The sequence below is a fragment of the Moschus berezovskii genome, chromosome 22 (genome assembly GCF_049115385.1).
Source record: "Moschus berezovskii isolate FMDL1 chromosome 22, NW_MosBer_1.0, whole genome shotgun sequence".
Classification (NCBI taxonomy): Eukaryota; Metazoa; Chordata; class Mammalia; order Artiodactyla; family Moschidae; genus Moschus; species Moschus berezovskii.
Genome location: NC_142481.1, coordinates 28,553,264 through 28,580,775, shown reverse-complemented (window position 1 = coordinate 28,580,775; position 27,512 = coordinate 28,553,264). Strand labels below are relative to the sequence as shown.

At 37.8% G+C, this 27,512-nt stretch overlaps 1 protein-coding gene and 1 pseudogene across 2 annotated transcripts in view; both read left to right on the top strand.

Annotated features, from left to right (window-relative positions):
• The window catches only part of CBFB (core-binding factor subunit beta), a 48,803-nt gene that overhangs the window by 9,117 nt on the left and 12,174 nt on the right, over nucleotides 1-27,512 (top strand). The window contains exons 4-5 of one of the 2 annotated variants that reach the window (XM_055412599.2): nucleotides 16,033-16,149; nucleotides 26,293-26,388. In XM_055412599.2, coding sequence (XP_055268574.1) covers nucleotides 16,033-16,149; nucleotides 26,293-26,388 — 213 coding nt within the window. Of the gene's footprint in view, nucleotides 1-16,032; nucleotides 16,150-26,292; nucleotides 26,420-27,512 lie in introns of both variants that reach the window. The other variant, XM_055412600.2, reaches the window with a different exon arrangement.
• LOC129547028 (protein-serine O-palmitoleoyltransferase porcupine pseudogene) lies at nucleotides 16,156-23,353 on the top strand (annotated as a pseudogene).

Sequence of the window (27,512 nt, the reverse complement as noted above, 5' to 3'; positions counted from 1 at the left end):
AGGCCAGTGCGGCTGGAGTACGCTGACCAAAGAGGAGAGTAGTAGTAGAAGAGATTAGGGAGATAGCAGGAAGCCAGTTTATATGACTGTGGGAGGCCATGGGAACAACAGTGGACTTTTATTCTGAGTGGAATGGAGAGTAGTTTCTGCTTTTTGAGCAGATAAATTATATGATCTACCTTTAGTTTTGAAAAGATCACTCTAGCTGCTGGGTTAACAACAGTTTTAGCAGGCAAGAGTGAAGCAGGGGGACCCGTTGGGCTGTTGCAGTAAATCTTGGTGAGAGACCAGGGTGGTGGCAGGGGACACGGTGAGGAGTCATAGTCCAGGAATATTTGAGATAGAGCCAACAGGATTTGCTTATAGATTGAATGTGAGGTGTGAGGGTCAAGAATGACTCCAGCTTTTCTTGGTTAGAACAGCTGGGAGTATGGATTGCAGTCATCTGAGATGAGAAAAGCTGTGGGTGGAGCAGTTTTGAGCAGTTTAGGGCATGTGAGTTTGTGGTGGCAGCTTGTTGCAGCTTCTGTTTTCAACACCCACCCTTAACTTCTTAAATGATGGCACAGCTTTTTCCTAAGTGACCCTTTGTCTGCTTATCTCAAGATTTCAGTGTCTTTTTTTTTAAATCAACTTTATTAAAGTATAGTTTTTATTTACCAAATAATGCACCCATTTTAAGTGTATAATTTGAGTTTTAACAAATGTACACACCCATGTAAACACCACCCACAGTCCAGATAATATTTCATCCCCTTGTGCCCTTTCACAGGAATCTGAGAGTAGCTTAGCTGGTTGGTTCTGGCTCAGGGTCTCCCGTGAGGTTGCAGTCCAGCTGTTGGGGCTCTTCAGTCTCTGAAGGCTTGATTGGAGCTAAAGGATCCCCTTGCAAACTCACTCACATGACTTTTGGTTGGTGGCTTCAACTCCTAGTCATATATTCCTTTCCGTAGAGAGAAAAAGAATGAGGTCATCCTGCTTTTTATGACTTATTCTCTGATCACTTTTTTCTTGTTCATTAGAAGCGAGTCGCTATGTCTAGCCCACACTCAGCAGGGAGGGGGGTGGTTTATTCACATATATGGGAGGAGGCTGGGATCATTGGGGCCATCTTAGAGGCTGGCTCCCAGTGTTCACTTAAATCTGATGAATTCAGGAAAAAAATTAGAATGCTAATAGGAAACAGAAGTTCCATATTCTCTTAGGTTTGAAATATGGCTTTATGATCTAAGAAAATGGGCTTCGCAAAATCAGTCTTTTTATTCATTCTTTCTGCCTTTGTGTTTGTTGGAATATTTTCAAACCTAGAGACTTCAGTAAGAAAGGTCTGTTAGTGGGTAACTGACCATCAAGTCAGAGCACACACGTTTATAGTCTATCTTTCAAATATATTTAAAACTTTTGCACCCAGGTACCTAGTGAGCTATTGACAGATAAAGCTGACTCTTAATTAAGGGTCTTTCTTAGAAGAGGTTTAAAATAATACAGTATAATGGAGAGAGCTCTGGATATGAGTCAGAAGACAATCACAATTGTTTTCCTTAGCTGTAAATGGGAATCAGAATGTCTTCCCTGTTCTTAAACCTCATGTGAGAATTAAATGAAGTACCAGAATATGTGAAAAGGCTTTCTTAATTGTCAAGCCCTATCCAAAGCTAGACTATTTGGTAGGATTGTAGAGTGAGATCATAGATAATCAAGGATTTTCAGGGCCATAGAGGCCTTAGGTCAGCTTCACTTCAGGTAGCAGTATGGAGTTGGGAGGCTACATCTTTCCGCAGTGGTCCATCCTGTTATTTTATAAACCTGGACAGCCAAAATATTCATAATTCTCCCTTAATTTAAACTGCTTTCCTCTAATTTAGCTGTCAGAAGACAAGGAATGCAATAGATCAGAATTTAAATCATACTTGTGTGAAATTTTTGTTAGACCAAGCAACACCCTGTTCCTTTGATCTTTCCTCTTGGAACTTATTTCCAATTAATTTTTATTTCAAACAAATGCAGATGGTTATGGTTGACCATAAGTTATTAGTCTTGAGTGGTCAGATTAATGGTTTTTGCATGCATTCTGTGTTTTTTAAAGCCTCCTTAGATTTTAAAATTAATTATTAAGCTTACTGCATAATCCTAGTTTGTGAGCATGAAGTTAGAGGGTATGAAAATCTTATAAACTGAAGAAATTAACTTTATAGTGCTTTTGTTTGTTTTCCATTTCTTCTATGGAAATTAAATATACTATCTAGTTTTATCTAGATATACTAGATGTGGTCCCAGAAAAAGAGGTTAAACTTTCTAGTTTTTTGCATTGCTATTCATTACTTATGATTTAATTAAATCAATTAGATAACAATAGCAGACATTGGGAGTAGTTATAAAGTGGCATTAGAGCAGTTAACTTTTAAACTTTTTGATAAGTTATGTGTTTTACTTCTTTTCCTTTTCTGAACATTCATAATTAAAATCTTTTTATCAGTCATTTTCACCAGCATAAAATAACAAAGCAAAGTTTAATAGCGTTTGATTTAACAAATGAAGACAAAAGCTCTTACTTTAAATGTTTTCAAAGTTCTGTAACTGCTGCTTCTGGAGCGGTTTGCTTACTTGCTTGCAGAATCTTTGTCCCAAAATAAATATTGTGTCTGTTTATATACCATCCACAGTTTGGCAGAGTTTAGAGCACTCTCTTTAGCTTTGAGACATTCCTATTCAAGCTCAGAAGCAAGTTTCATTTCTTCCTTAGACAGCCCAGTCACTCCAAATAAAAGAGATCTGTGGTAACACTTTGGAATGTGGTTTTCCCCAAGAGAAACTGAGGCAACTACAACTAGCTTGTTGGATCTAGACTTTTAAGTACTTCAATTCAACTAAAATATGAAGTATATTTTCTAGCACTTAGTTATCAACAATTTAGTGCACTGAAATAAGTAATCTGGGCTTTTAAAAAAAGTTTTATTTCAACAATTTTTAAATCCAGGGAGAGTTGACTGACTTCATGAATAAATAATAATGTTTAAAAATTAGAATGTCATAGTACCTTCCAGTTAGAGTTATAATTTACATATATGATAAATGCCCTTCTGAAGTATTTGAAGATAATATACTTTTTTTCCTCTTCTCTTTTTCCTTCCAGTTTTACTGAGATAGAATTGATATACAGCACTCATCTCTTCCCCTTTTCTTGAATTGCATTGTTTGCCTGGATATACCTTTTAGTGTGAAGTGTGGTCTTGGCCATATCTCAATTATATTTTCCAAGTTAGAAAAGTCAGAATAGTATGTCTGAGAGAAACATCCTTAATCCTCCCCCTTTTTGTTTCTACTTCCTATCCCAATATTTTTGAATGGTTAATTCAAACACTGAAAGGATAAAGATGTTATCAACTAAAGAAATCAGTTGGTGAGAAGGGCTGCTATGTCCCAGTTTTACTGCTTCCCATTGTAATTGATTTTTCTCGGTTGTCATTGTTGAGATATGATTTATATACAGTAGAATTCACCTATTTAAGATATACAATTCAGTGACAAATGTGTGCAGTCAGTGGTGTGATTACCACCACAATAAAGATACAGACCATTTCCGTAACCTCAGAAAGTGCCCTTATGTGCTTTGCAGCCAGTCCTCCCGCCCCCTGGCCCAAGCACCCATTGTCTACTTTGGGTAACATACTCTCTTACCTTTCTTGTTACTGAGCATTGTTCCATTGTGTGAATCTGCTGCATTTTGTTTATCCAGTTAGCAGTTGATGGCCATCTGAGTTATTTCGCCTTGGTTTGGCTACTATGCTGCTTTGAATGTTTATACCCGAGTCTCTTATGTGGACATTTGTTTTCATTTCTCTTGGGTAGATAGATACATAGGACTAAAATTGCTGGCTGGTTAGTTTTATGAATATGAACTTTTTAAGAAACTGCCATTGTTAATCGCTCAGTCATGTCTGACTCTTTGCAACCCGATGGACTGTGGCCCACCAGGCTTCTCAGTCCATGGAATTCTCCAGGCAAGAATACTGGAGTGGGGTGCCATTCCCTTCTCCAGGGGATCGTCCTAACCCAGGTCTCCTGCATTGCAGGTAGATTCTTCACTGTCTGAGCCACCAAACTGTTCTCCAAAGTGACTTTGCAATTTTGCGTTCCAGCTAGCCATCTATGAGAGTTTCAGCTACTTTACATCTTTACTAATACTTGATACTGTCAGTCTTTTAATTTTAGCCATTTTTGTGAATTTGTAGTGGTATCTCATTTTGGTTTTAATTTGCATCTTCCTGGTGACTTACTGATGTTCAGTATGTTTTATGTGCTTGTTTGCCATTTGGCGAAGTGTCTGTACAGATCCTTTGCCTATTTTTTGATATCAAATTATTATTGAGATGTAGGAGTTTTTTTATGTATTAAATACATGTTCTTTATCAGATATTTTTGCAATTTAAGTTTTATTATGAGTCACATTTAAAGTAGAGATAGCCTTAACTGCATATAAAACATTATATTAGGAAGTATAAATACAGATTTTGTCAAAACTGCCTCTAATGTAGTAATTTTGGCCTCCTTCGATTTTACCTCTCAACTTAAAAAAATCTCTTAAAATTTTTTGACTAGTGTTGTGTGACATGTAGGATCTTAGTTCCCCGACCAGGGATTGAACCCAGCGCTTCTGCATTGAAAGCCCGGGGTCTTACCACAGGACTGCCAGGGAAGTCCCATGATATGTTTTTGGGTGTTTGTTTTTTTTGAGCTTATTGTTTTGTTTTGTTTATTATGTTAAAATGCACATCACATAAAATTTACCATTTTATCTGTTTGTAATTATACAGTTTAGTATCATTCAGTTCAGTTCAGTCGCTCTTAGTATCATTAAGTATATTAAAATTCATGCTGTTGTCATCTTCTTTATACTAAAACTCTGTACCCATTAACCACTAACTCTCCTTTCCCCCTTGTCCCCAGCGCCTGACAATTGCCTTTCTACTTTCTGTCTTTGGTAATTTAATTCCTCTAGGTACCTCATGTAAGTGGAATCATCATCCATAACCTACCTCTTAGAGAACCATTGTTAAAGTTTTGTTATATTGCCATTCTTATTTTTTCTGTGTATATTTAAATTGTAAAATAAAATTATTCTATTTGATATGGCATTAACTTTTTATCTTCGGATTTTCTGTACATCTTATTAATAATTGATCTTGTGAATAGAACAATCAGCAGTAAATAGATACCTTTGTATAAGAGAGAAGCAACAGAATGATTATTAGTGTTAATTCTTGGAATAAGAAAGTAAGAAATATGAATGTGGATGTATCTGGTGAGCACACATGCAGTGTTCATTCACCTAGGAAACCTTTGGGGATTTAGGAAACCTTTGCAGATCTAGAAAACAGTAGACAGTCGACACTGTACACATGACAGTCATATGAAAAATCTCTCCTACAGAAAACTTTGAGCTTTCTAGTACAGGCATTTTAGGGAGCAGAAAATGTTTATTAACTATCTCTGAGTATATGGGACTCCCTTTGCTACTGTGTACTCTGATTTTCTCATTTAAAAATTAGAATAGTAATAGCAAACAGTTCTGTAGCACTGGCTGTGTGCCAGGTACTGTTTTCATTGATACAAAGACCGATACTTTTATTATCTCCTTTTTACTGGTAGGAAAGCATTTGTAAGTCTTTCTTAATGCTACTTAGTTTGAGCAGGCTCTGAGACTTTCTTTCTTTGACATCACTTTCCTGATACTTAGTTTTCTACAGAAGAGTAGAAGCCACAGACCAGCTAGCAGTGCCTCATGTGAGTTGTTACCTTTTATGAAGGTATACAATGTAAGTAGTTGGAAGTTATTATCTACTCTAAGCTTTCCAGTATAGGCTGGGCTTTCCCAAGTTGATGTATATTGAGGAACAAAGAATTTAAAATAATGCTTAAAATGTGCCTTTGCCAGTGAAACTGCTTTTCAGACTTTCAATATGACTTTCCTGTGCCATACTGTGTGTTCTAAGAAGAAAATGACCAAGTCTGGGAATGATTGGCAGGTTGTTTTTATGGGGGAAAACATTTTTCCATGTATACAGTCAACATAAGCCCTTTTGTGTTTTAAAACTTTAGATATGAAGGCAGATTAATCTTCCGATTAAAACAAGTGTAGCCTCGGGATGTGACTTAAACTTTTCCATTAGGAGAATTTAGATATTTTCAAATAAACAAAATATTCTGCCCATATTAAATGATAATTTTTAATAAATGTCTGCCTCTCTTGCAGAATATTGTTTTAAATAATGGGACTTCGGGAGAACTCTTCTAAATTTTTGGAGGGTATTACTTATTCCAGCTTTTCAGTCCTGACTTGCCTTTCCTTTGCTATCCAGAACAATGCTGCTGGGCTTTTTTCAATTGCAGTAAATTCACATAGAATTCACCATCTTATGCATCTGTTCAATTCAGTGGTTTTTAATATATACACAGTGTGCAACCTTTATCACCACTGTCAAATTCAGAACATTTTCAGAACTCTGGACTGTTTAAAATGTTTTGACCTTCTGCAAACTAGTTTTCGTCTTGATCACCGTCACTAGTACCAGATGATTTATATCCTCAGTAATTCACTTAATCCTGCACTAGAGTGAATGAAGTCTTTTATTTGATTGTGGAATGCATTTGGTGATAGCTTGATTTCACAGCTGAGGAAACTGGGGCCCAGAGAGGCTAACTAAATCTTCAGTAGTCATGTAATCTGTCTCCTAGGAAGAGCCAGCATCCAGACCCAGGTCTTTTACCCAAGAGTCTGTGTTGTTTGCAGTTTACTACATTGCTGCTAATAATCATTAGGTAAGTTGCTAGAAACTTCACATATCACTTTCGAAAGTTATTTTAGCCCACCAAATTATTCTTCCCATTAGAGTCAGTATTTTAACATGGTCATTTTTTACCTCATTTTGATGACTTCAGAGCAACCTTCAACTTCGATCTTTTTCCTTCCAACGTTTAACTTTTCTTGAACTGGTTATCTAACTTAAGGCTGCTTTATATTCTCTGATTCTAGGCTCGCCATGACCTGCCTCCTTTTTATATCCTTCCATAACTCTTTTCTGGAGAAAGTGAATGTGAAGTTGCTCAGTCGTGTCCGACTCTTTGCGACCGCATAGACTGTGGCCTACCAGGCTCTTCCGTCCATGGAATTTTCCAGGCAAGAATACAGGAGTGGGTTGCCATTTCCTTCTCCGGGAGATCTTCCTGACCCAGGGATTGAACCTGGGCCTCCCACATTGTAGGCAGACGCTTTACCATCTGAGCCAAGGGGAACGGCAATCCAATCCAGTATTCTTGCCTGGAGAATCCTGTGGACAGAGAAGCTTGGCGGGCTAGAGTCCATGGGGTCACAAAGAGTCAGACACGACTGAGCTTCTAATGCATGCGTATAACTCTTTTCGTCTTATAAAACAAGCTCTATATCCATGAAATAGTAATTCCCTATTTCTTGACTGCTCCTTCCCCTTGTTCCTGGCAGCCACTCTTCTTTCTCTGTGATTTTGACTAAATAGCTCTTATAAGTGTTTGTACATAAAATATTTGTCTTTTAGAAGTTCTCGATATTGAATTGATTTGGATGTTAATTCCTTAATAAGTATGTGATGTGTAAATATTTTCTCCCATTCTGTGGGTTGCCTTTTTACCCTATTGATAATGTCTTTTGATGTACAAATTTTTTAAAAGTCCAGCTTGTCCATTTTTATTGTTGTTATCTGTGTGCTTGGTGTCATCCCCAAGAAATCATTGTTAGATCCAGTGTCATGAAGCTTTTATCCTTGCTTCTAAGAGTTTTATAGTTTTAGGTCTTAATATTTAGATCTTTGGTCTGTTTTGAAGTAATTTTTGTATGCAGTATTAGGTGAGGGTCCAGCTTCATTCATTTGCTTCTGGATATCCATTTTCCTAGCACCATTTAGTCGGAGAAGGCAATGGCAAGCGACTCCAGTACTCTTGCCTGGAGAATCCCATGGATGGAGGAGCCTGGTAGGCTGCAGTTCGTGGGGTCGCTAGGGTTCGGACATGACTAAGAGACTTCACTTTCACTTTTCACTTTCACACATCGAAGAAGGAAATGGCAACCCACTCCATTGTTCTTGCCTGGAGAATCCCAGGGACGGGGGAGCCTGGTGGGCTTCCATCTATGGGGTCACACAGAGTCAGACAAGACTGAAGTGACTTAGCAGCAACATCATTTAGTAAAAGGACTCTTCTTTCCCCATTGAATGGTCTCGGCACTGTTGTCAAAATTCATTTGACCACACATGTGAGGGTTTATTTCTGGGTTTTCTACTCTAGTCCAGTAGTCTGTATGTCTTTATGCCATTATACCATTTTGATTAATGAAGCTTTGTAGTAAGTTTTGAAATCAGGAAGTATGAGTCCTCAAGTTATCTTCTTTCAAGATTGTTTCGGCTTTTCAGGTCCCTGTAACTTTTTTTTTCCTTTCTTTTTATGTATTTTTATCCATTTTCCATATGACTTTTAGGGTGGAATTTTCTCTTTGGTTAGCACATCCGTTTATTGCATGTGCACCTGCGTGTGTGCATGCACACGTTTGCTTGCTTAATCTTTTAAGTTCCAGGCACATTCTATATTAATCCGTGTTATGATTTCTATAAGATGTACTGTTTTCTGTTTGAACTGTAAGAAGTAGGTTGGTAAATTACATTAAATCACTATAGAAGAATCTATTTTTTTAACACTTGCATGCAACCCAAGTATGATTCAGAGGCAAGTGAGACTGAATGACTGTCTGTAATGATTATCCAGCAGGCTGGCAGCTGACTGTGCATTTCTAAATGGAGAGGAACATGTGACTAAAGGAGGATGAGTCAGAAAGGAATCTGTTAAATAGACTACATAAATGATTACAGCTAACAAGCAAGGGGTACACACTTCCTTTGTGAAGTATCTTGTTTTCCTGGGTGCCTGTGGCCATCCCAGTATTAATGGTTATCTGCTGATGCTATTGGTGTGGTCACCAATAGCATTTTCTCAAAAAAAAAAGTTGCTTATTTCCCTTGGAAAGAGAACACTGTGTAAAATTTTAGTGCAAGTATTTTGTGTAAGTTTCTGTGGTGCTTTATATGTTTCATAAGCTTATGGACATTGGTTTAATTTTTGTTGTTACCTATGAAAAAGGTATATTAAAAAGCAGAGACATTACTTTGCCAACCAAGGTCTGTCTAGTCAAGGCTATGGTTTTTCCAGTGGTCATGTATGGATGTGAGAGTTGGACTGTGAAGAAAGCTGATCACCGAAGAATTGATGCTTTTGAACTGTGGTGTTGGAGAAGACTCTTGAGAGTCCCTTGTACTGCAAGGAGATCCAACCAGTCCATTCTAAGGGAGATCAATCCTGGGTGTTCATTGGAAGGACTGATGCTAAAGCTGAAACTGCAATACTTTGGCCACCTCATGCAACGAGTTGACTCACTGGAAAAGACTCTGATGCTGGGAAGGATTGGGGGCGGGAGGAGAAGGGGACAACAGAGAATGAGATGGCTGGATGGCATCACCGATTCTATGGACATGAGTTTGAGTGGGAGTTGGTGATGGACAGGGAGGCCTGGCGTGCTGTGATTCATGGGGTCGCGGAGAGTTGGACACGACTGAGCGACTGAACTGAACTGAATTGATGAAAAAGGTGTGATTATTGATTTTATATGTGAGAAATTGGGAGACTTATTCATAATCTTAAATTATTTATCTCAAATACACTGTTAAAACTAAAATTTAAATCCAGGTTTTATCTGATTCTAAAGTACATATAATTTTTGCTCTTCCCATGCTGTCTTGGAGTTAACCATAGTGATAATATTCCTTTTTCTTTAAAAAATAATTACAGTTGATTCTCCTTATTTATGGTAGTTGTCTTCTATAAAGTCCCTGCAGACACATGACCTGTTTATAAGAGGAAAATTCACACTTACTGCTAAAAAAATATGCCTTCCCCCAATTATTAGCCAGTTCACTCCCTCTGCCAACATATTAGAACCTGGTATCTCTCCTCATACACACTATTAGAATGTTTATTTAAAATTTTTTTATCTTTCATTTAAAAATAGTTGTATTGTTTTATTTTAATATTTTTAGGCATTTGTTTCAAACTGGTTTTTTTTTTTTTTTCCAAATGGTAGTTTTCCAGTCTCCACTAGTTAAGTAAAATACCCATTTACCATAGATTTGCAATGTTGCCTTTTTCATTTATTAAATCCTCGTATACTTGGCTTTGTTGTTCATTTTTTTTTGCTTATTCCATTAAGTTGTTTCTAGCTGTCACAGCACTGCTGCATGTATATTGATTGCATTGTTGCATGTCTTAATATCTAAAGGGCAGAAAATAGTTTCTTATATTTTCTTGGATAGCTTGATTCTTTTGTGTGCATTACAGACTTATCCCTCAAATTCCAGAAAACATTATTTTGAGATTATACTGGAATTTTGTTAAAATCAGGATTACTTTGAGGTAAATTGGCATTGGTACCCTTACCATTAGAGAACATGACATCTTGTTTTTCAAGTCCTTTTCTGTGTTTTAAAAATTAGGTATTTTCTTCTTATAGAACCTACCTGTTTCTTATTATATTTATTGTTAGTGGATAATTCTAATGCTATTTTAAAATAAGGACTTTTAAAATGTTCTAAATAGTCACTGTTGTAACATAGGAAAGTTGTTGGATTCTGTATATTTTTTATAATAAGTCATTTTATTGAACACATTAATTCACTTGGTTTTTTTGTTAAATATTATAGATTTTTCAGGTAGATAATCTTCAGATATTAGGTCCTGGTTATATTTCTAGTCCACTTTGTTAGAACTGTGGTCTTTAAAAGGAGATTGCAAAGTTCCTGGATCCAGCTCCTGACAATTTTATCACTGTGAATGGAACATTCCATTAATCTTAAGAGTTATTTAAGTCATACTTAAATGTAATAGCTGAATTCAGTCTTAATTCTTACGGTTCTTTTTGTATATATTCAGCTCTTCCTTATTACAAACTTTAAGATAACTGGTGTTGGAATTTTTGAGGGAGGTGGTGGGATATAAATTTTAAAAATCCATCATGTATTTCGCTCTAACCTTATGATACTACCCTTTACAAAATGACAGGTAATAAACATCTGAATAGGTGAATCTTTTCAAATTGAAATTATAGGGAAGCTGTAAGAAAAGCATTTCTTAATTCCAGCTGTCTTTCTGTTCTTCTGGTAATAATCATTCAATTATTTACTGAGGGCCTAAGGAGTACTGATCATTTCTTCCACTGTTTTCCCTAACATCTCATTTTATAGACTAAAGTCACCAGTGGTTGAGCTCTGATAGTTTACTACTGTAGAAGTGAAATATTTACTACTAAGAAGTGAAATATTCTTTCCAATTGAAATGGATTTTTTGAGGGTGAAGTTTCTGCTGCTTGCTTTGATCAATAGCTTTGACACTTGATTTCCATGTATATTGATGTTACGTTACAGCTCAGTACTGGTGTGCATGGAAATCTTTGCAAATTTACAATTATTCAGTTTTAATTATCTTGAAATTACATTCTTTAGAAACACTCAACAGGGGGAACTCTCTGCAGTTCCTTTGTACTCTCAGTTTCTATTGTCTCTCTGGCTACCTCGGAGCTATTATAGCAGAAAGGACAATTGAAGTTGCCACTGCTTATTCCAAATTTAGATTCCGACAGAAAAGAGACTCCAGACTCTCAGATAGAACAGTTCTATACAGGTTGATAAATGGAAAGATATCTTCAGTTCTCTCATATCCTTACTCAGACTCTTGCATTTCAAAACCCAGAGTGACTAATATTTAGCTGCTGAAGTAGTTTGGTCCCTTTACTAAAGGAAATGAGATTTATCATCTCGTAAGCTGTGCGCTGCAGAGACATTGGTGTCTGTGAGGGAAGGGGAAGTTGCATTTTTACTATCATAGTTGTATCCTTTTCCCCTTATGTATCCTTTCAAGAATTTGGTGAAAACATTAGACTTCTTTAGAAAAGTACACATGGACACAAACATATATTTTTATACAGAATTTTGAGATGTTTCTGGTCTTCTTGAAACTTATCCGTAAACTCAAACTCATGTAGGTTGTCTGAACTCCAGACTGCTGCTGCTGCTGCTGCTAAGTCACTTCAGTCGTGTCCGACTCTGTGTGACCCCATAGATGGAAGCCCACCAGGCTCCCCTGTCCCTGGGATTCTCCAGGCAAGAACACTGGAGTGGGTTGCCATTTCCTTCTCCAATGTGTGAAAGTGAAAAGAGAAAGTGAAGTCGCTCAGTCGTGTCCGACCCACAGCGACCCCATGGACTGCAGCCTACTATGCTCCTCCATCCATGGGATTTTCTAGGCAAGAGTACTGGAGTGGCTTGCCATAAACTCCTCTAAATAAGGGCATTGCTAAAAGTTATGAGTGACCTAAGATCCTGTAACATGATACTTTGAAGTTTTATGTGGCCAACAAAGGAGAAATTTTTACGGGGGGGCCTGTAACTTAACCTTTAGCCACTAGGCTCTTTGCATGCTTTCCTTTTTGTTCATAGCCTGCTCTGCTGGATTCTTCTCTGCTCCATAGCATCTAAAAAGTTGAATTGCCGCAGGTCTCTTCATGGGCTCCCCTCTTCTCTCCTACTTACTGTTGCTTGAGTAATCTCTTCCGTACCCCTGAATTGAAACACCACAGTGTTGTTGATGGCTGTGTTAGTTGCTCAGTCATGTCTGACACTTTTGTGATCCCATGGACTGTAGCCCACCAGGCTCCTCTGTCCATGGAATTCTCTAAACAATACTGGATTGGGTTGCCACTTCCTCCTCCAGAGGATCTTCCAGACCCAGGGATTGAACCTGGGTCTCCTGCATTGCAGGTGGATTCTTTACCATCTGAGCCACCAGGGAAGCCCTGTTGATAGCTGCCAGATTTGTATCTTCAACTGATATCTCTTCCCAGAGTGCCAAAATCCCACATGCAACTGCCTGCCCAGAAATCACTGTTCACATATCTTAGATGTCGCCTGTGTAACAGATAATAAAACTTACCATGAATATGTTTTACAATTACTATATTGAGATATAATTCATAGAGCATAAAATTCACCCCTCACTAAATTAAAGAAAAATTTCAGGGATTTTTAGCATATTCACAGAACTGTGCAGCTATCACCACTCTCATTCTAAAACATCTTCATCACCCTAAAAAGAAATCATGTACTTATTAGTGGTCACGCCTCATTTCCACCACCCCCCACACCCCCTCTGCCCGCCCTCCAGCCCCAGCCCCTGGGAACCACTAATATCTTTCCTGTCTCTGTGTTTCCCTACTCTGGATATTTCATGTAAATGGAATCATGTAGTTTGTGGCCTTTTTCTGGTTTCTTTAACTTAGCATAATATTTTCAAGGTTCATCCATGTTGTAGCATGTATCACTACTTTATTCCTTTTTAATGGCTGAGTGGTATTCTGTTAACGGATAATGCCATGGTTGGTTCGTACATATTTTTGTTGAAACTTTACTCCTACAGTGATATGGATTTTAAAGCTATAGAATGTGAAAATTAAGTGATACCATGTGTAATTTGAATTGAAATAGCATTACAAATACTGGTACTTAGAACTTGAGCTGATTTTTTTAAATGTGCAGTACTTTTGTGCTCGTGCTTGGTCGTGTCTGACTCTTTGTGACACCAACTGTAGCCCCCCAACCACCCTCTGTCCATGGAATTTTCCAGGCAAGAATAGTGGAGTGGGTTGCCATTTCCTATAATTGTAATACTTTTACCTTATTTCCAAAAGATGCAAAACATGAGGCTGCAGTCACTTTTAACTTTCTGTGAAGTCTTAAGCATATCCTCCTGATATTTTACTTTTGGAAAGATAAGCAAGCTATTGCTATTTTTGTGTGTGATTAGCTGACTATTTACCCATTTTAAAGACTTTATAGAATCCATTTTATATAAAACATTTAATTATTCTAGGACAGTGGTTTAAACCTGAGGTCATATTCTAATACATTTTCTTTTCACAGTTTGAAATGAACCATCATTTCTTTCATTAAAAAAATGTCTGAATGTTTAAATGACATTATTAAATTACATTACAAAATGCCAAATTGTTGACAGTTTTATTTTCTTCGTACTTCAAGGTTTGTTATTCATGAATGTATGAAGGTGCCAAACATTTACTTTGAAGGTCTACACATAAAACTGTTTTTAAATGTGAACATCTAAATAAATCACAGGATCATCTAAATATTTTTTTAAATTACAATTCCAGGCACTAGCCTTGATTATGAACTGTAGCCATTTTCTGAACCCATTTAGGAATTTTCCAAGGCAGATCAGTGGTTTTCTTAGTCATGAGAGAACTTTTATAAAAGAGTAATAAATCAGCTTTTAAAAAAAAATTTGGTAATTTCATAAGGAAAATATTTCTTGATGATGGAAGTTAATTTGAATGTTAGGTTATGGAATCTTTGATCATAAAATTGACCTTTTTCTCCTGTTAAATGAGAATCATCTTTATGTTTAGTGTGAGAATTTAAAACAATGAGGTAGATTGACAGTTGAAATGCTGTACTGGGTAGCACCCTCTTCTCTGTTGGAAAGAGTAAGTGGGAATCTCGATTAGTAGATGTGGTAAGTCAAGTTATAGTGATAGGCAATTCAGAGAGTTATTGTAGATTTAGTGAGATCACGCATGAGGTTGTCATAGTCACTTGTTCGATTAGGTGCACACCATTGGAGTTTTAAATTCACAGTGTGGAAAGGAATTCACAATGTGCACTTATCGGAACAGAAGGAAATGTGTGGTTAAACGGTTTCAGCTATAACTGTAGACTGTTTCCCTTGGTCCACATGGGAGGAGAAATGGAACCTAATGTTTTTTACTTTTTTCCCAATATCAGTAGAAATTGACTCAGCATGGTTTATGGGGGCCCTTAACAGGAAAAATAGTTGTGTTTAGTAGTAGAGGGGAATGACATAAATATGTACTAAGAAGGCATAAGTTCCCTAGGTTTTATTTTACAGGTGCTTCAGTAGTCATTTTTCTTGCATATTTATAATTACTGACAGTCTTACTAAACCTCTCTAAAAACAAGAGTGCCTCAAGATTTTTTTGTTGAAGAAACTGCTGAATTAATAGAAAAAGGTGTTTTCAGCTTCTTCCTCCTTTATTTTTTCTTACTGTATCACAGTAAAATACTCACCTCAAGATAATAGTATCATCCATCTTCCATCAAGATGATCCATCCTTTCTTGGTGGATCCTTAATTGCTTGAGAACAATTATATTTTCAGGCAATATGAAAATTAATTTGGTGATCCAAAATTAAAGTGACTTAAATTTGGAAATCATGCCTAAAGTGACTTTTGTTCAAGGCTTATTTACTTGAAACATATTATGTGTTATATGCATAAGTAAGTGTTGTATCAGTTAAGGTTCTTTGGCTGAAAGCAATAGAAATCAACTCTGGCTAACTTAAGTTTAAAAAAAAAAAGCAGCATTACTTATCAGAAGTCTATGAGGTAGCTCATAAAATGGAAAGGAAAGGAGAAGAGCCTGACCCTGGGTGGCTTCAGGTATCCAAATAGAAAGAGTGCGTTCTCTTCAGGGGCTAGTGAATTCCAATTATTGTACATCTACATGTCTTTCTGTTTAGGATTCAAAAATTAAGACAAAGTACCTGAGTGTCCCAGCTTCAGCTCCAAAAGAAATGATGTCTACTTTAAGCATCATCTTACTACAAATGGTTTTTACAAAATCTTTGAAACTTCCTTTTAAAAATAATCTAGAAAAATTGTGACTAGAAATAAAATCCTGGTAAGCCAGATTAACTTTATGTATAGAACATAGTCAGGGGCTGTAGTTTGTATACTTTCCTGCAATTCTTAATTTTATCATTGTATTTAATTTTTCCCCCCCGAAGAAAACCAGTTTTCATAAGTAAATTTATCCTTTCTTATGTGTCTGATGGCTCATCATGGATTTTCATCCTTCTTTTCTGTGTCTTAGGTATATTTAAAGGCTCCCATGATTCTCAATGGAGTCTGTGTTATCTGGAAAGGCTGGATTGATCTCCAGAGACTGGATGGTATGGGCTGCCTGGAGTTTGATGAGGAGCGAGCCCAGGTAGGGTGACTTCAGGCTTTACTGACTGTGGTCCCTTTATTTATCCCTAATCTTGCCTTTGTCTGGAGATCTATCTTACCCAGTCTTTAAGAGTAAGTATACAGTGCTGCCCTGGGAGCTTCAGTGGCCCCAGCCTTGCAGCTGGTCAGGGGAGGCTGCCGAGTGGTGGCAGTGGTGTGTCCCTGGCCGCCTGGACTGCAGCTTCTTAACTGCCAAGTCATCTGTTCATCCATCCGTGGGGGTCCACAATGGCCACCTTCAGCCGCCAGGAATTTTTCCAGCAGCTCCTGCAGGACTGTCTCCTTCCTACTGCCCAGCAGGGCCTTGACCAGATCTGGCTGCTCCTTGCCATGTGTCTCGCCTGCCGCCTCCTCTGGAGGCTCGGATTGCCATCCTACCTGAAGCACGCAAGTACTGTGGCAGGTGGGTTCTTCAGCCTCTACCATTTCTTCGAGCTGCACATGGTCTGGGTCATGCTGCTCAGCCTTCTGTGCTACCTCGTGCTGTTCCTCTGCCGACATTCCTCCCATCGCGGTGTCTTCGTCTCCATCACCATCCTCGCTTACCTGCTCATGGGTGAGACGTACATGGTGGACACTGTGACATGGCACAGGATGCGAGGGGCCCAGATGATTGTGGCCATGAAGGCAGTGTCTCTGGGCTTTGACTTGGATCGGGGTGAGGTGAGCATGGTGCCCTCACCCGTGGAGTTCATGGGCTACCTCTGCTTTGTGGGCACTGTCATCTTTGGGCCCTGGATATCCTTCCACAGGTACTTAGAGGCCATCCAAGGCCACCCACTGAGCTGCCGGTGGTTGCAGAAGGTGGCCCGGAGCCTGTTGCTGGCCTTTCTGTGCCTCGTGCTATCCACCTGTGTGGGCCCCTATCTTTTCCCCTACTTCATCCCCCTCGATGGTGACCACCTCCTTCGCAAGTGGCTGCGAGCCTATGAGAGTGCCGTCTCCTTCCGCTTCAGCAACTATTTTGTGGGCTTTCTATCTGAGGCCACAGCCACGTTGGCAGGGACCGGCTTCACCAAGGAGAAGGATCACCTGGAATGGGACCTGAAGGTCTCTAAGCCATTGAACGTGGAGCTGCCCCGGTCCATGGTGGAAGTTGTCACAAGCTGGAACCTGCCTATGTCTTGCTGGCTAAATAACTATGTTTTCAAGAATGCTCTCCACCTAGGGACTTTCTCAGCCGTGCTGGTCACCTATACAGCCAGCGCCCTTCTGCACGGCTTTAGCTTCCACCTGGCTGCGGTGCTGCTGTCTCTGGCATTTATCACTTACGTGGAGCACATCCTCCGAAAGCGCCTGGCTCGGATCCTCAGTGCCTGCATCTTGTCAAGAAGGTGCCCGCCAGACTGTTCACACCAGTATCATTTGGGCCTGGGGGTGCAAGCCTTAAACCTGCTCTTTGGGGCCCTGGCCATCTTCCACCTGGCCTACCTGGGCTCTCTGTTTGATGTTGATGTGGATGACACCACAGAGGAGCAGGGCTACAGCATGGCATACACGATCCACAAATGGTCAGAGCTCAGCTGGGCCAGTCACTGGGTCACTTTTGGATGCTGGATCTTCTACTGTCTCATAGGCTGAGACACATCTGAGGCAGCTCCCTCAAGAACCCTCCTCAGGGTGGTGGGATGAGGGAAGGCCCACTCTCTACTTTTTGATCCTTCTCCGTTCTTCACACTGCACCCCATACCGCTACACACACACACACACGCACATTCATACACAAACAAGCACACATTCATACACACGCACATCATCTCCGTACCTTCCAATCCCCACTTCCACCACAGGATGGGAAGGGAATGGTCCCTGCTGGAGCCTAGGGGTGAAGAGAGCCTGGGGAAGCAGAGAACAGGAGATCCAGGGCCTTGCTGCCTGCCTTGTCTCTTTGTATATACAGTTTGTTATTATCAAGTAAATTTGGAATTTTTTTTTTAAGAGTAAGTATAGAAAGTCTCATGTTCTCATGATATTGAGGAATTCTGAAGAGACTAAGACCCAGAATTTGGTCCCGGTTTGGGGGAAGTTTTTCCTTCAGTGGTTTTAAATTGCATCGGATTACCACTGTGTGCTTAGTGGGGCACTTCAAAGTGTAAAAGGTGGTTCTGCTTAATATTTGCTCTGGATCTTTGGCACATTTTGGAGGGAGGGAACCCAGTTTAAAATAAAATGTAAGAGCAGCAGTTTTGAAACAGCTGAATGAGGAGCTTGGCAAATTCTCCTTCCAAAAAGCAATTATTAAACTTAATAAAATTGTAAACAAACAAGCAAAAACCCATTCAGGGTCTCTGGAAATTAACCAGAGGACATATATTGAGAGGCATTTATTTGAACAAAGCTAGTGAATTTCAGTATAAACAGTGATGATGGTCTAGCATGTTAGGAGATGCTCCCATCTCCTCCCTCAGCTCTGGTTCCTTAAGTTCTACCCTGGGCACGCCATGAGGACTGGCAGCTCTGTTGTCCTGTCAGAGGGAACTGACTTTATTTAGAGCAGCACTTGGAAAAACACATGCCCAGGACTGTCACTGAAAACAATAGCAGTCTCTGTGGCAGACAGTCTGGGAAAGCTAATGTTGCAGGGAACAAGAAAATAGCAGACTGGCCAGAAATTTATCAGAGAAATCTAGGGAAAGAGATAGCTAAAGTGAGCTCTCCTATTCATATCACACTTAGCTCTTACGGTCCAAAAGGCTGTGTACATGAACAAGGCTACACCTATTCAGGAGAGGACAGAGGATCCTTGAAAGCTACTGGCCCCTGACTGAATACAGGGTAGACTGAGAAACTCCCTGCACTTTGAAAGTATCCCTCCAAGCCACACACAGACCCCATGGCAAAGGATTTGAAAGCCTTCTGGCTCAAGATGTTGAAGCAAAATGTCTGACCAGTCATTGGCTGGCCACTAAGTTATGTTGACCTGGGACAGCCCCCTAGAAAGCAAGGCTTAGAAAGAAGGGGGATAAGAAAAAAAAAGCAGTGACATCAGAGTTTAGACACTGATGGGGAAACAGACTCCAGAAAATTAGGTCACTAAGTGGACAAACAGAAAACAGGCAACATGAAGCTGTAGGCAGGGTCAGAATGTCGAGTTGCTACTAATTTAGAGTATTTCATCTAAAATACCCAGTTTTTATCAGGAAATTATAAGACATGAAAATAAGCACAAAAGTGTGACTGTTATTCAGGGAAAGGCAAGCAATAGAAACTTGGAGGGAGCTCAGTGGCAAATGATGGTTCCTAGTAACAAAAAGAGCAGTTTATTTTTCAGTGTATTCTAAGAACTAAGGAAAAATTCTTCCTTTTGCCAGTGACTCTTCAAAGAGAGTATTAATAAAGAGATTTGGGACTTCCCTTGTCCAGTGATTAAGACTCTCTGTTGCCAATGCAGGGGTGTGGGTTCGATCCCTGGTCGGGAAACTAAGATCCCACATGCCGTGCAGGGCAGCCAAAAGAGATTTTTTTTTTTTTTTTAAGGAATAAAGAGATCTACATTTTTAAAAGGAATCAAATAGAAATTCTAGAATTTGAAAAGTACAGTGACTGAAATGAAAAATTCACAGACTCAGGATTTGAGCTGGCAAAAGAATTAGTGAACTTGAACACAGGTTAATGGAGGTTATCCAATCTCAAGAACAGAAAGCAGAAAGAAAAAAAAAAATCAGTATCAGAGACGGTAGGACGCCAGCACACAGAATAGCATACATGTAATGAAAGTCCCAGATGGAGAGGAGAGAAAGAAAGGAGCAGAAAATGTGTTTTAAGAAATAGCTGAAAATTTCTAAATTTGATTAAAAATATTCACCTCCATGTCCAACAAGTTTAATGAACTTTAAGAAGGATAAACAAAGAAATCCATACCTAGATACATAATAGCCAAACCTGCAAAAGGGAAGCCTCATTACATGCAAGTGAGTCACAGTAAGATTAACAGCTGACTGACTTTTGTAATTATGGAGGCCAGAACATATCAGAGTATATGATTATTAGAGGGTGTTATTTTTCATTTGTTTAGTATTAATCCACTTAGTGAAGTTAAAATGATGGCATGAATAAAAAGGAGCTCTCTTTTTGTTAGCTCTGTTATCTTTTTCCATGTTGTTGTCCATATATAGAAATGTAGGAATTGTCTCCTTAAGAGATTAAAAAAATTAAACCTTCCGAGTAAAAAAATTCAGATTCAGAGTTAAAATTCTTAAGAAAGAATCTCTGCTACTTTGATTTCCACAGGGATAAGGAATACTTAATTCTTTCAGAAAAATAGTAAATAATTAGCAATTTAGAAGGCTGTTTTTGTAAAAAGTGATTAACAGCAGAGTGAATTTATATAAGGGGGAATTGAGTTGATGTCTAAAACTGAAATATAAAATGATAGGTAAAAATTTTAAGTTTAACCCACAGTATTTTCTGTACTTAGAATTTGCCAGGTTTTGTTGCCCTGGTCCACAGATTGGGTTTTATTGCTATAAAGTGTCATCTACTGTGATAGAAAACTAATATAATAACAGGTCTTTCATAATATAAAAATTTTAAAGCAGGGGATGCCAACCATCAGCACTTCTCTGGAGCTTTCACCATCCCAAATCTTCTGGAAGATAATAAAAATAAACAGGCAATACAGTATATAAGTTAGGAGTAGGAGCTTCATGGTCCTAGAATTGTGATTCCTGGCCCCACCACTTACCAGCTATTGAGAACAGCATGTTTGTGTTACCCCTAAGTTAGTACTTTGAAGCCTCAGCTTCCAGTATGACTATATTTGGAGATAGGGCCTTTATGGGGTATGTTCTTGTTGTTTAGTCACTAAATTGTATCTGACTCTTTTGCAACCCCATGGATTGTAGCCTTCCAGGCTCCTCTGTCTGTGGGATATTCCAGCCAAGATTAGAGTGGGTTGCCATTTCCTTCTCAAGGGTATTTTCCTGACCCCAGGATCAAACCTGCATCTCATGTATTGGCAGGTGGATTCTTTGACCATTGAGCCACCAGTGAAGCCCCCTTACGGGGTTGATTAAGGTTAAATGAGGTCCAAAGAGTGGAGTCCTGATATGATAGGATTAGTGTCCTGATAAGAAACACAGAAGAGAGCTAGCTTGCTTATTCTCTCTGCCATGTGAGAACAAAATTCTCTAACAGTTGCTGGGGTACCTGCTAAGCTAAGAGATAAACAGAGGATAGTCACAACTCCATTTTTAAAAATTAAATTGTGTAGGTATTTCCACTGAAATATTTTCACAGGTATTGTCTTTTTGCCTTTGTTCAGAGTTATTTTTGAGAAACATTGGCAAGGATATGGAAAAACAGTTTGTGTGTTGTTTGATTACATAAAGTTGGCAAAACATTTGGAAAACTGGCAATAAATACTCAAACTGCACATGTGTGTGTGTGTGATCCAGTAATTCTTTTCTGAGGCTTGGTATGCAGTAGAAATGAATATGTGTGTGTGTGTGTGTGTATTCATCAAGATATACATACTAGGACATTTGTAACATCATTATTGGTTAATAGCCAGGAACTATATAAACTGCCCAAATGCCCACTAAACAGTCAAACATGTTCACACAGAGAAATACAATGAAAATGAAAAAACTACAACTAGCCCACCAATGAGTGAATTTCACAGATATATTAAGGGTATTAAAAAAACCACATGCTATATGAACACATAATACATATCAAAGTACAAAAATAGGTAGAACTAATACTGCATGGTGTTAAAAAGAACGGTAGTGATTTATCCTTGAGAGAGGAGTCTAACTGGAATGGAGGAGAAGACGACTTCCACGATGCTGGTAATGTTCTTTTTTCTGTAATGCTGGCTTCTAGTTACAGAGCAGGTTCAGTTTCTGAAAATTCATCAAGCTATCTTTTAGGACAGTGCTGTCCAGTAGAATTCAGATGTGAGCCACATTAAGTAATTTAAATTTTTCTAAAAGTCACATTTAAAAAAAAATTTTTTTTAATTACTAAGTTTTTCATTTTATTGATCCCAGTATATCCAAAATATTATCATTTGAACATAAAGTGGATATAAACGTTTATTGAGACATTTTACCTTTTTTTGGCAGTAAGTATTTGACACCCAGTGTGTTTTCCACTTACTCGAATTAGCAGCATTTCAAGTATGCAGCACTCACGTGACTAGAGGCTGTGCTACTGGGCAGCACAGCCCTAAGATGTGCACTGTTTTGTGTGTGTAATATACTTCAATAAAGTGTTCTGAAATTTTCTTACAATGAAGATATTTCTGACTACAGTTGTATAAATTCACAATTGAATCATGTTTGCTGATTGTATTTTCACTTCGTTTTCTGTAATGTGTAAGGGGTAAATTTAAGTGTTGTTTTCCTATGTTTGATTTTCAACAATTGCAATTCTTTGAAAGCTGGAAAAACTGAAAAACTCACCATTGAGTACTTTGATCAGAGATTTCCAGCTAGTTTTGAACAAAATATAGCTAAAAGGACAAAAAAAAAAAATCAATGCCATTTTAGAAACTAGGTTGATTTCAGAGAAATTCTTCAAAGGCTAAAGTTTTTAAAATCCAAAGTGCTTATTTAATGTCACGTGAATTTTTTTTGTGTTCAGCATCAGCTTTGTCATAGATTTTTTAGTTAGCCACTTTAACTGTGAATACATGGATGTATTTGTAATTTATGCAACTCTGATATCCAGTTGATTGGTAGAATTCCTCACTACTTTGGAAAAGAATTGCTCGGGTAACAATTATGAATTACTTGTGTACCACAGCTAATTCCTAGTAAATGTCTATTTCATCGTTTTAAAAAATTCACCAAGAATATTGTTCTTTATACAGTGTTTAAATGTTTGTTCCACCATTTGTATTTGTATTATCAGTTTAAGAACTAATAGCTTATCTTCGTTGTTGTACTTTTTAAATTAATTTAGCAGTCACAACAATGTTCACCTTCAATATAATGACTTTCCAAAAGTTCTAATTTGATTCTATAAGGTTAGAAGAATTTAGCCATTATTGGGATGAATAGATTTTCTATTTAAAGTACCTGATGACACTGATGTAAAACTGGTATCCTAAAGCTTTTTGCAGGGTTTTTCTTTCAACAAAGCCAACATGCAAACAGCTTTGCTTTTTGTATATGCACAAGAATGTGAGTGAAAATTTAGAAGAGTCGTTTGATTTAAATAAAGTTATGTTCTACAGAGTGGTGTTAAATGTACCGTTTGCAGCTGCACATGCTAAATTGTCTCCTTTGAAGTTTATGTTGATGATTCTTCAGCAGATTTATTTCTTTTGGTTTTCATGTGATCAGTGATAATCATCCTGGTCCCCACAAAGAATAGGAAATGTCATTATTTTGTACAGATTATGCGTTCATCATCAGCTTTCTTGGATACGAATTTGATTCTTAATTTTCATTTAATATATACGTCTGTTTTTTAAATTCATTGCACAGAAAGGTGAGTATTACCAAACTGTAAAATAAATATAGTTGTAGATTTAGCTATACAATAAAGACAAAATCAACATAGCAAGAATGGTTAAGAATAGTCTTATTTGTATGCTTTATGAGAGCACTGCTAGACTTTTTTCCCACGTGGGTTTCACAAACACCCAACCACTCTTTATGATGACCCCACCTGACTGCTTTGTGCAGACTGTGGTATAGACTATGGAGTAACAGACTGGTATAGCAGGTAGCTGGTGGGGACAGGAGTGCTGAAAGCCTCTCCCACGACTGCTTGAGTCTGGCTGGTGTTAGTTGTCCCTATCTGTTTTAGCATACTTTATGGGTGAGTGTGTAGTTTTATCAGCAAGTACTCTTTATATTATCCTCGAAAGGGAGGTGTTATTTGAGTTCCCACCAGGAAACGATCAAAATAACGTTGGGTCACTGATTTTCTTTCAGTTTAACCATTTATTAAAGTGTAGACATTGTTCATTGCACATACATTTCACATCTTACTAGAAAAGACGAAGCTGTAATTGTAGGTAGAGAGCTACCAAATCTCTCTTGGCTTTTTTTACTACAAATAATAGTAATAATTTCTTTTTAATAAGGTAAAAACCTATGATCCTTGCTAAAATACACCTTAGTGGCTAATAACTTCCTTAGGGAGTTAGATTACACCTCATATTATATGCTCTCATTTTATCTTTCAAGTCTTCTCTACTGTATTCAATCACAGCTGGTAATTATTTATTGATTTTTGTAATTATTTCTTCATTGTCCACCTGCCCTACTAGACCAGAAACTCTGAGGAAAAGCATTGATTGTTCCCACTCTGTATACGTGGCACCCAGCACAGTGACTTGGGCATCATGAAGACTCACTGGACATTTGTGGAATAAATGAAATTAAGTGAATGAATACACAAAACAGAAGGGATATCCTGCTGATAAGCAGACATGCCCTAGTTGATACCCAACTAATAGAAAACCCTAAGGAGTTGGGAATAGTGTCCTTTTGTGGGTATCTCTGGCTTATACATTACATTCTGAGAATACAGTTGATATATATAGTTATGTGTACTCACATGTATAAATTTTATCTGTCCACAAATGCTTATAAAAGAATAGGATTTATTGAATGTTGTCAGGTATGCACTTAAATTTTTTTATGTTATTTAATCTCATGAAGTATTACCGCTATGTGCATTCTTCATGAGAATTTACTGAGGCTTAGAAAATGAAATACCCCTGGGTCACAAAGCTAGTAAATGCATCATGAGAGTGGAAATTTGGTCACACTTTTCCATTTTGTTTAGTCAGTGAAAATGACAAGTATTGAACAACCCTACTAACACAGCCAAATAAAGGATTTAGCACACAGAATAAGATATCGGCAGTATGCAGTTCAGGCCCGGTATGGCACATTTTATTGGGGGCTGTGGGTCCTTTCATTTTTCCTGCTGGGCTTAGTATTATGTGTGCAAGATGGATGCTGTATCTCTGGTCATTGCATCAGTTCCCAAGGAGAAGGAAAGGTGACATGTCTCTTAAATGACTCTTAGAAGCCCTATCAGGTGACTTACACTTCTATATCATTGGCTAGAGCATTGTTACCTGGGCACCCATTCCTGCAATGAAATTGAGGCAGTTGAATATTGACTTTTTTGGTTGTATTTTTGATACTTTAATTTCATCAACTGTATATTGAAAGTTCTAGTGTTGAGACGTATGTGGCTGCAAACATTGAGCATCATGTGCTATAGACAGGGAGCCTTAAGTTGGGGGTTATTATGGTCAGGTTGTGCTTTAGAAAGCATGCTCTGATGGCTGTATTATGGCTTGGGGGATGACAGAATGGAAGCAGTAAGTAATTGCAGTAATTTAGTGAGAGTTCTTAGGAGCCTGAACTAGCAAAATGTTTGAAGGAATGAAAAGGAGACTATAATGCTTCAAAAAATAGGAGGTCATATGGATAGGATTTGGTGGTTGATTGGGTCTGTGAAGGTAAGAGGAGAGTAAAAGGCAAAGGCAGTTCAGGTTCCCAGCTGAAAGGAGTGAGTTGGTGCTACCATCCAGACTAAAGTATAGAGGGCGAGTTTCAATTGGTTGCCTTTTAGACACAAGAAGTTTGAGGTATCTGGGTTTCCTTCATGTACAGATCTTTATTCATCCATTGGGAAAGGATTCAGGTAGATTTGTTACATGTTACAAATAATTTTCCTTGATAATATCCCTTGGAATTTTCTTTTTGTTGCTTAGAAGTTTCTAACATTTGTACAATCAATTCTGCTAATACTCTTCTATATTTCTGGCTTCAGTGTTATAATTAGAGCATCTGGCCTGTCTTATCCCCACACTGTAGAAGTATCTACTAATTTCTTTTTCCTTATACTTCCGTGTCTTAAATATTGTCTTGATTAGGATTTTATTTTGGTGAATAGGATGAGGTAAGGACGGAAAAGGGAAGAGCATTTTCATTTGAACGTGACTACGATTTCCAGGATGTTATACTAGCATATGGAAATAATGAGGTTTTCTTGGAGAAGTTGCTCTAATGTTTATTTATGGCTTTGATGTTTTGAGAAATCGTCTGTTGTTCCTTTCTTTCAAAAAATAGAACACCCCCCCAAATTTTAATTTTTTGATTATATATCAAAATTAAAATACCTATTTAATGTCTTCTTATGACAGCAGGAGGACGCCTTAGCACAGCAGGCCTTTGAAGAGGCCCGAAGAAGGACACGTGAATTTGAAGACCGAGACAGGTCTCATCGGGAGGAAATGGAGGTGAGAGTTTCACAGCTGCTGGCAGTAACTGGTTAGTACTTTCCCCCAAACTCTCAGGCTCTATTTGTGATGTTTGTACATAATGTTTTTAAGTAGTTTAATGTCTTTCAATTTTAAAAAGTGGTGCTCTGTGACTTCCATGTTTATTAAATGTAATTGCTAAAAAGAAACTTTAGTCTTAATTTTTAAGGTTGTACATGAATTCTTCATTTATTGGTCTTCCTAAAAATCATATAAGGTGTATTTTCTATTCATTGATCCAAATATCTTCTTTTTTCTTAAATATCTTTTAGATTTTTGTGTAAAAACTATTTTATGTTATCATAGAATACGCATTTTTAGAACATTATTAAAATGGGGAAAACATTATTTTCCACTTTTCTGTGAATATTTTGGCTTGATATTGTAACATTTAATTTTCAGTCCTCTATATAGTCTCTTTACTAGAGGAGAATTGAATACTTTCAAACTAATACAAAGAATGGAATAAACTTAGACTATTTTTATTTAATTTGTGATAAAGTGAAATAGACACCAAATCTATACCAAAAAAATATGTAGCTTAATTATTGGAAGGCTAACACTCTTCTAACCATCTAGATTTTTTTTAAAAAATGTGACATTTATCCAGGTAGTCCCACCTCCATGTGTGCATTTAATTATGACCTTATCTTTCCGCTAAACAGTAATCATTATTTGTATTTGTAGTACTCACTTCCTTGTGTCTTTTTACAGTTTTATTACTGATGTCTCCTTCAGTCCTAAACACTCATATTTAGTCTTGTCCAGGACTTAAATTCGATATGACTATCAACTAAATAGAATAATTTCCAGGCATTAGAAGGTGTTCTGAAAACTGGTCGCACAGAAGTGTGAATATGCTTATTTAATACTACTGAACTGTGTGCTTATTGTAATTTTTATGTTATTTACATATATTTTTCCATGTTAAAAACATTTTTTTAAGTCAATGTTATATGATAGAGAAAACTTGTTGTTTTTCCATGCACAAAATTATATGTACACTATTTAAATTAGCATAAAATTGTGTGTGTGTGTACGCAAAGACAGTGGTTAGGATCCCAGACCCTGGAGCCAGGTAGCAAGCTCTGAATGTGACTGCC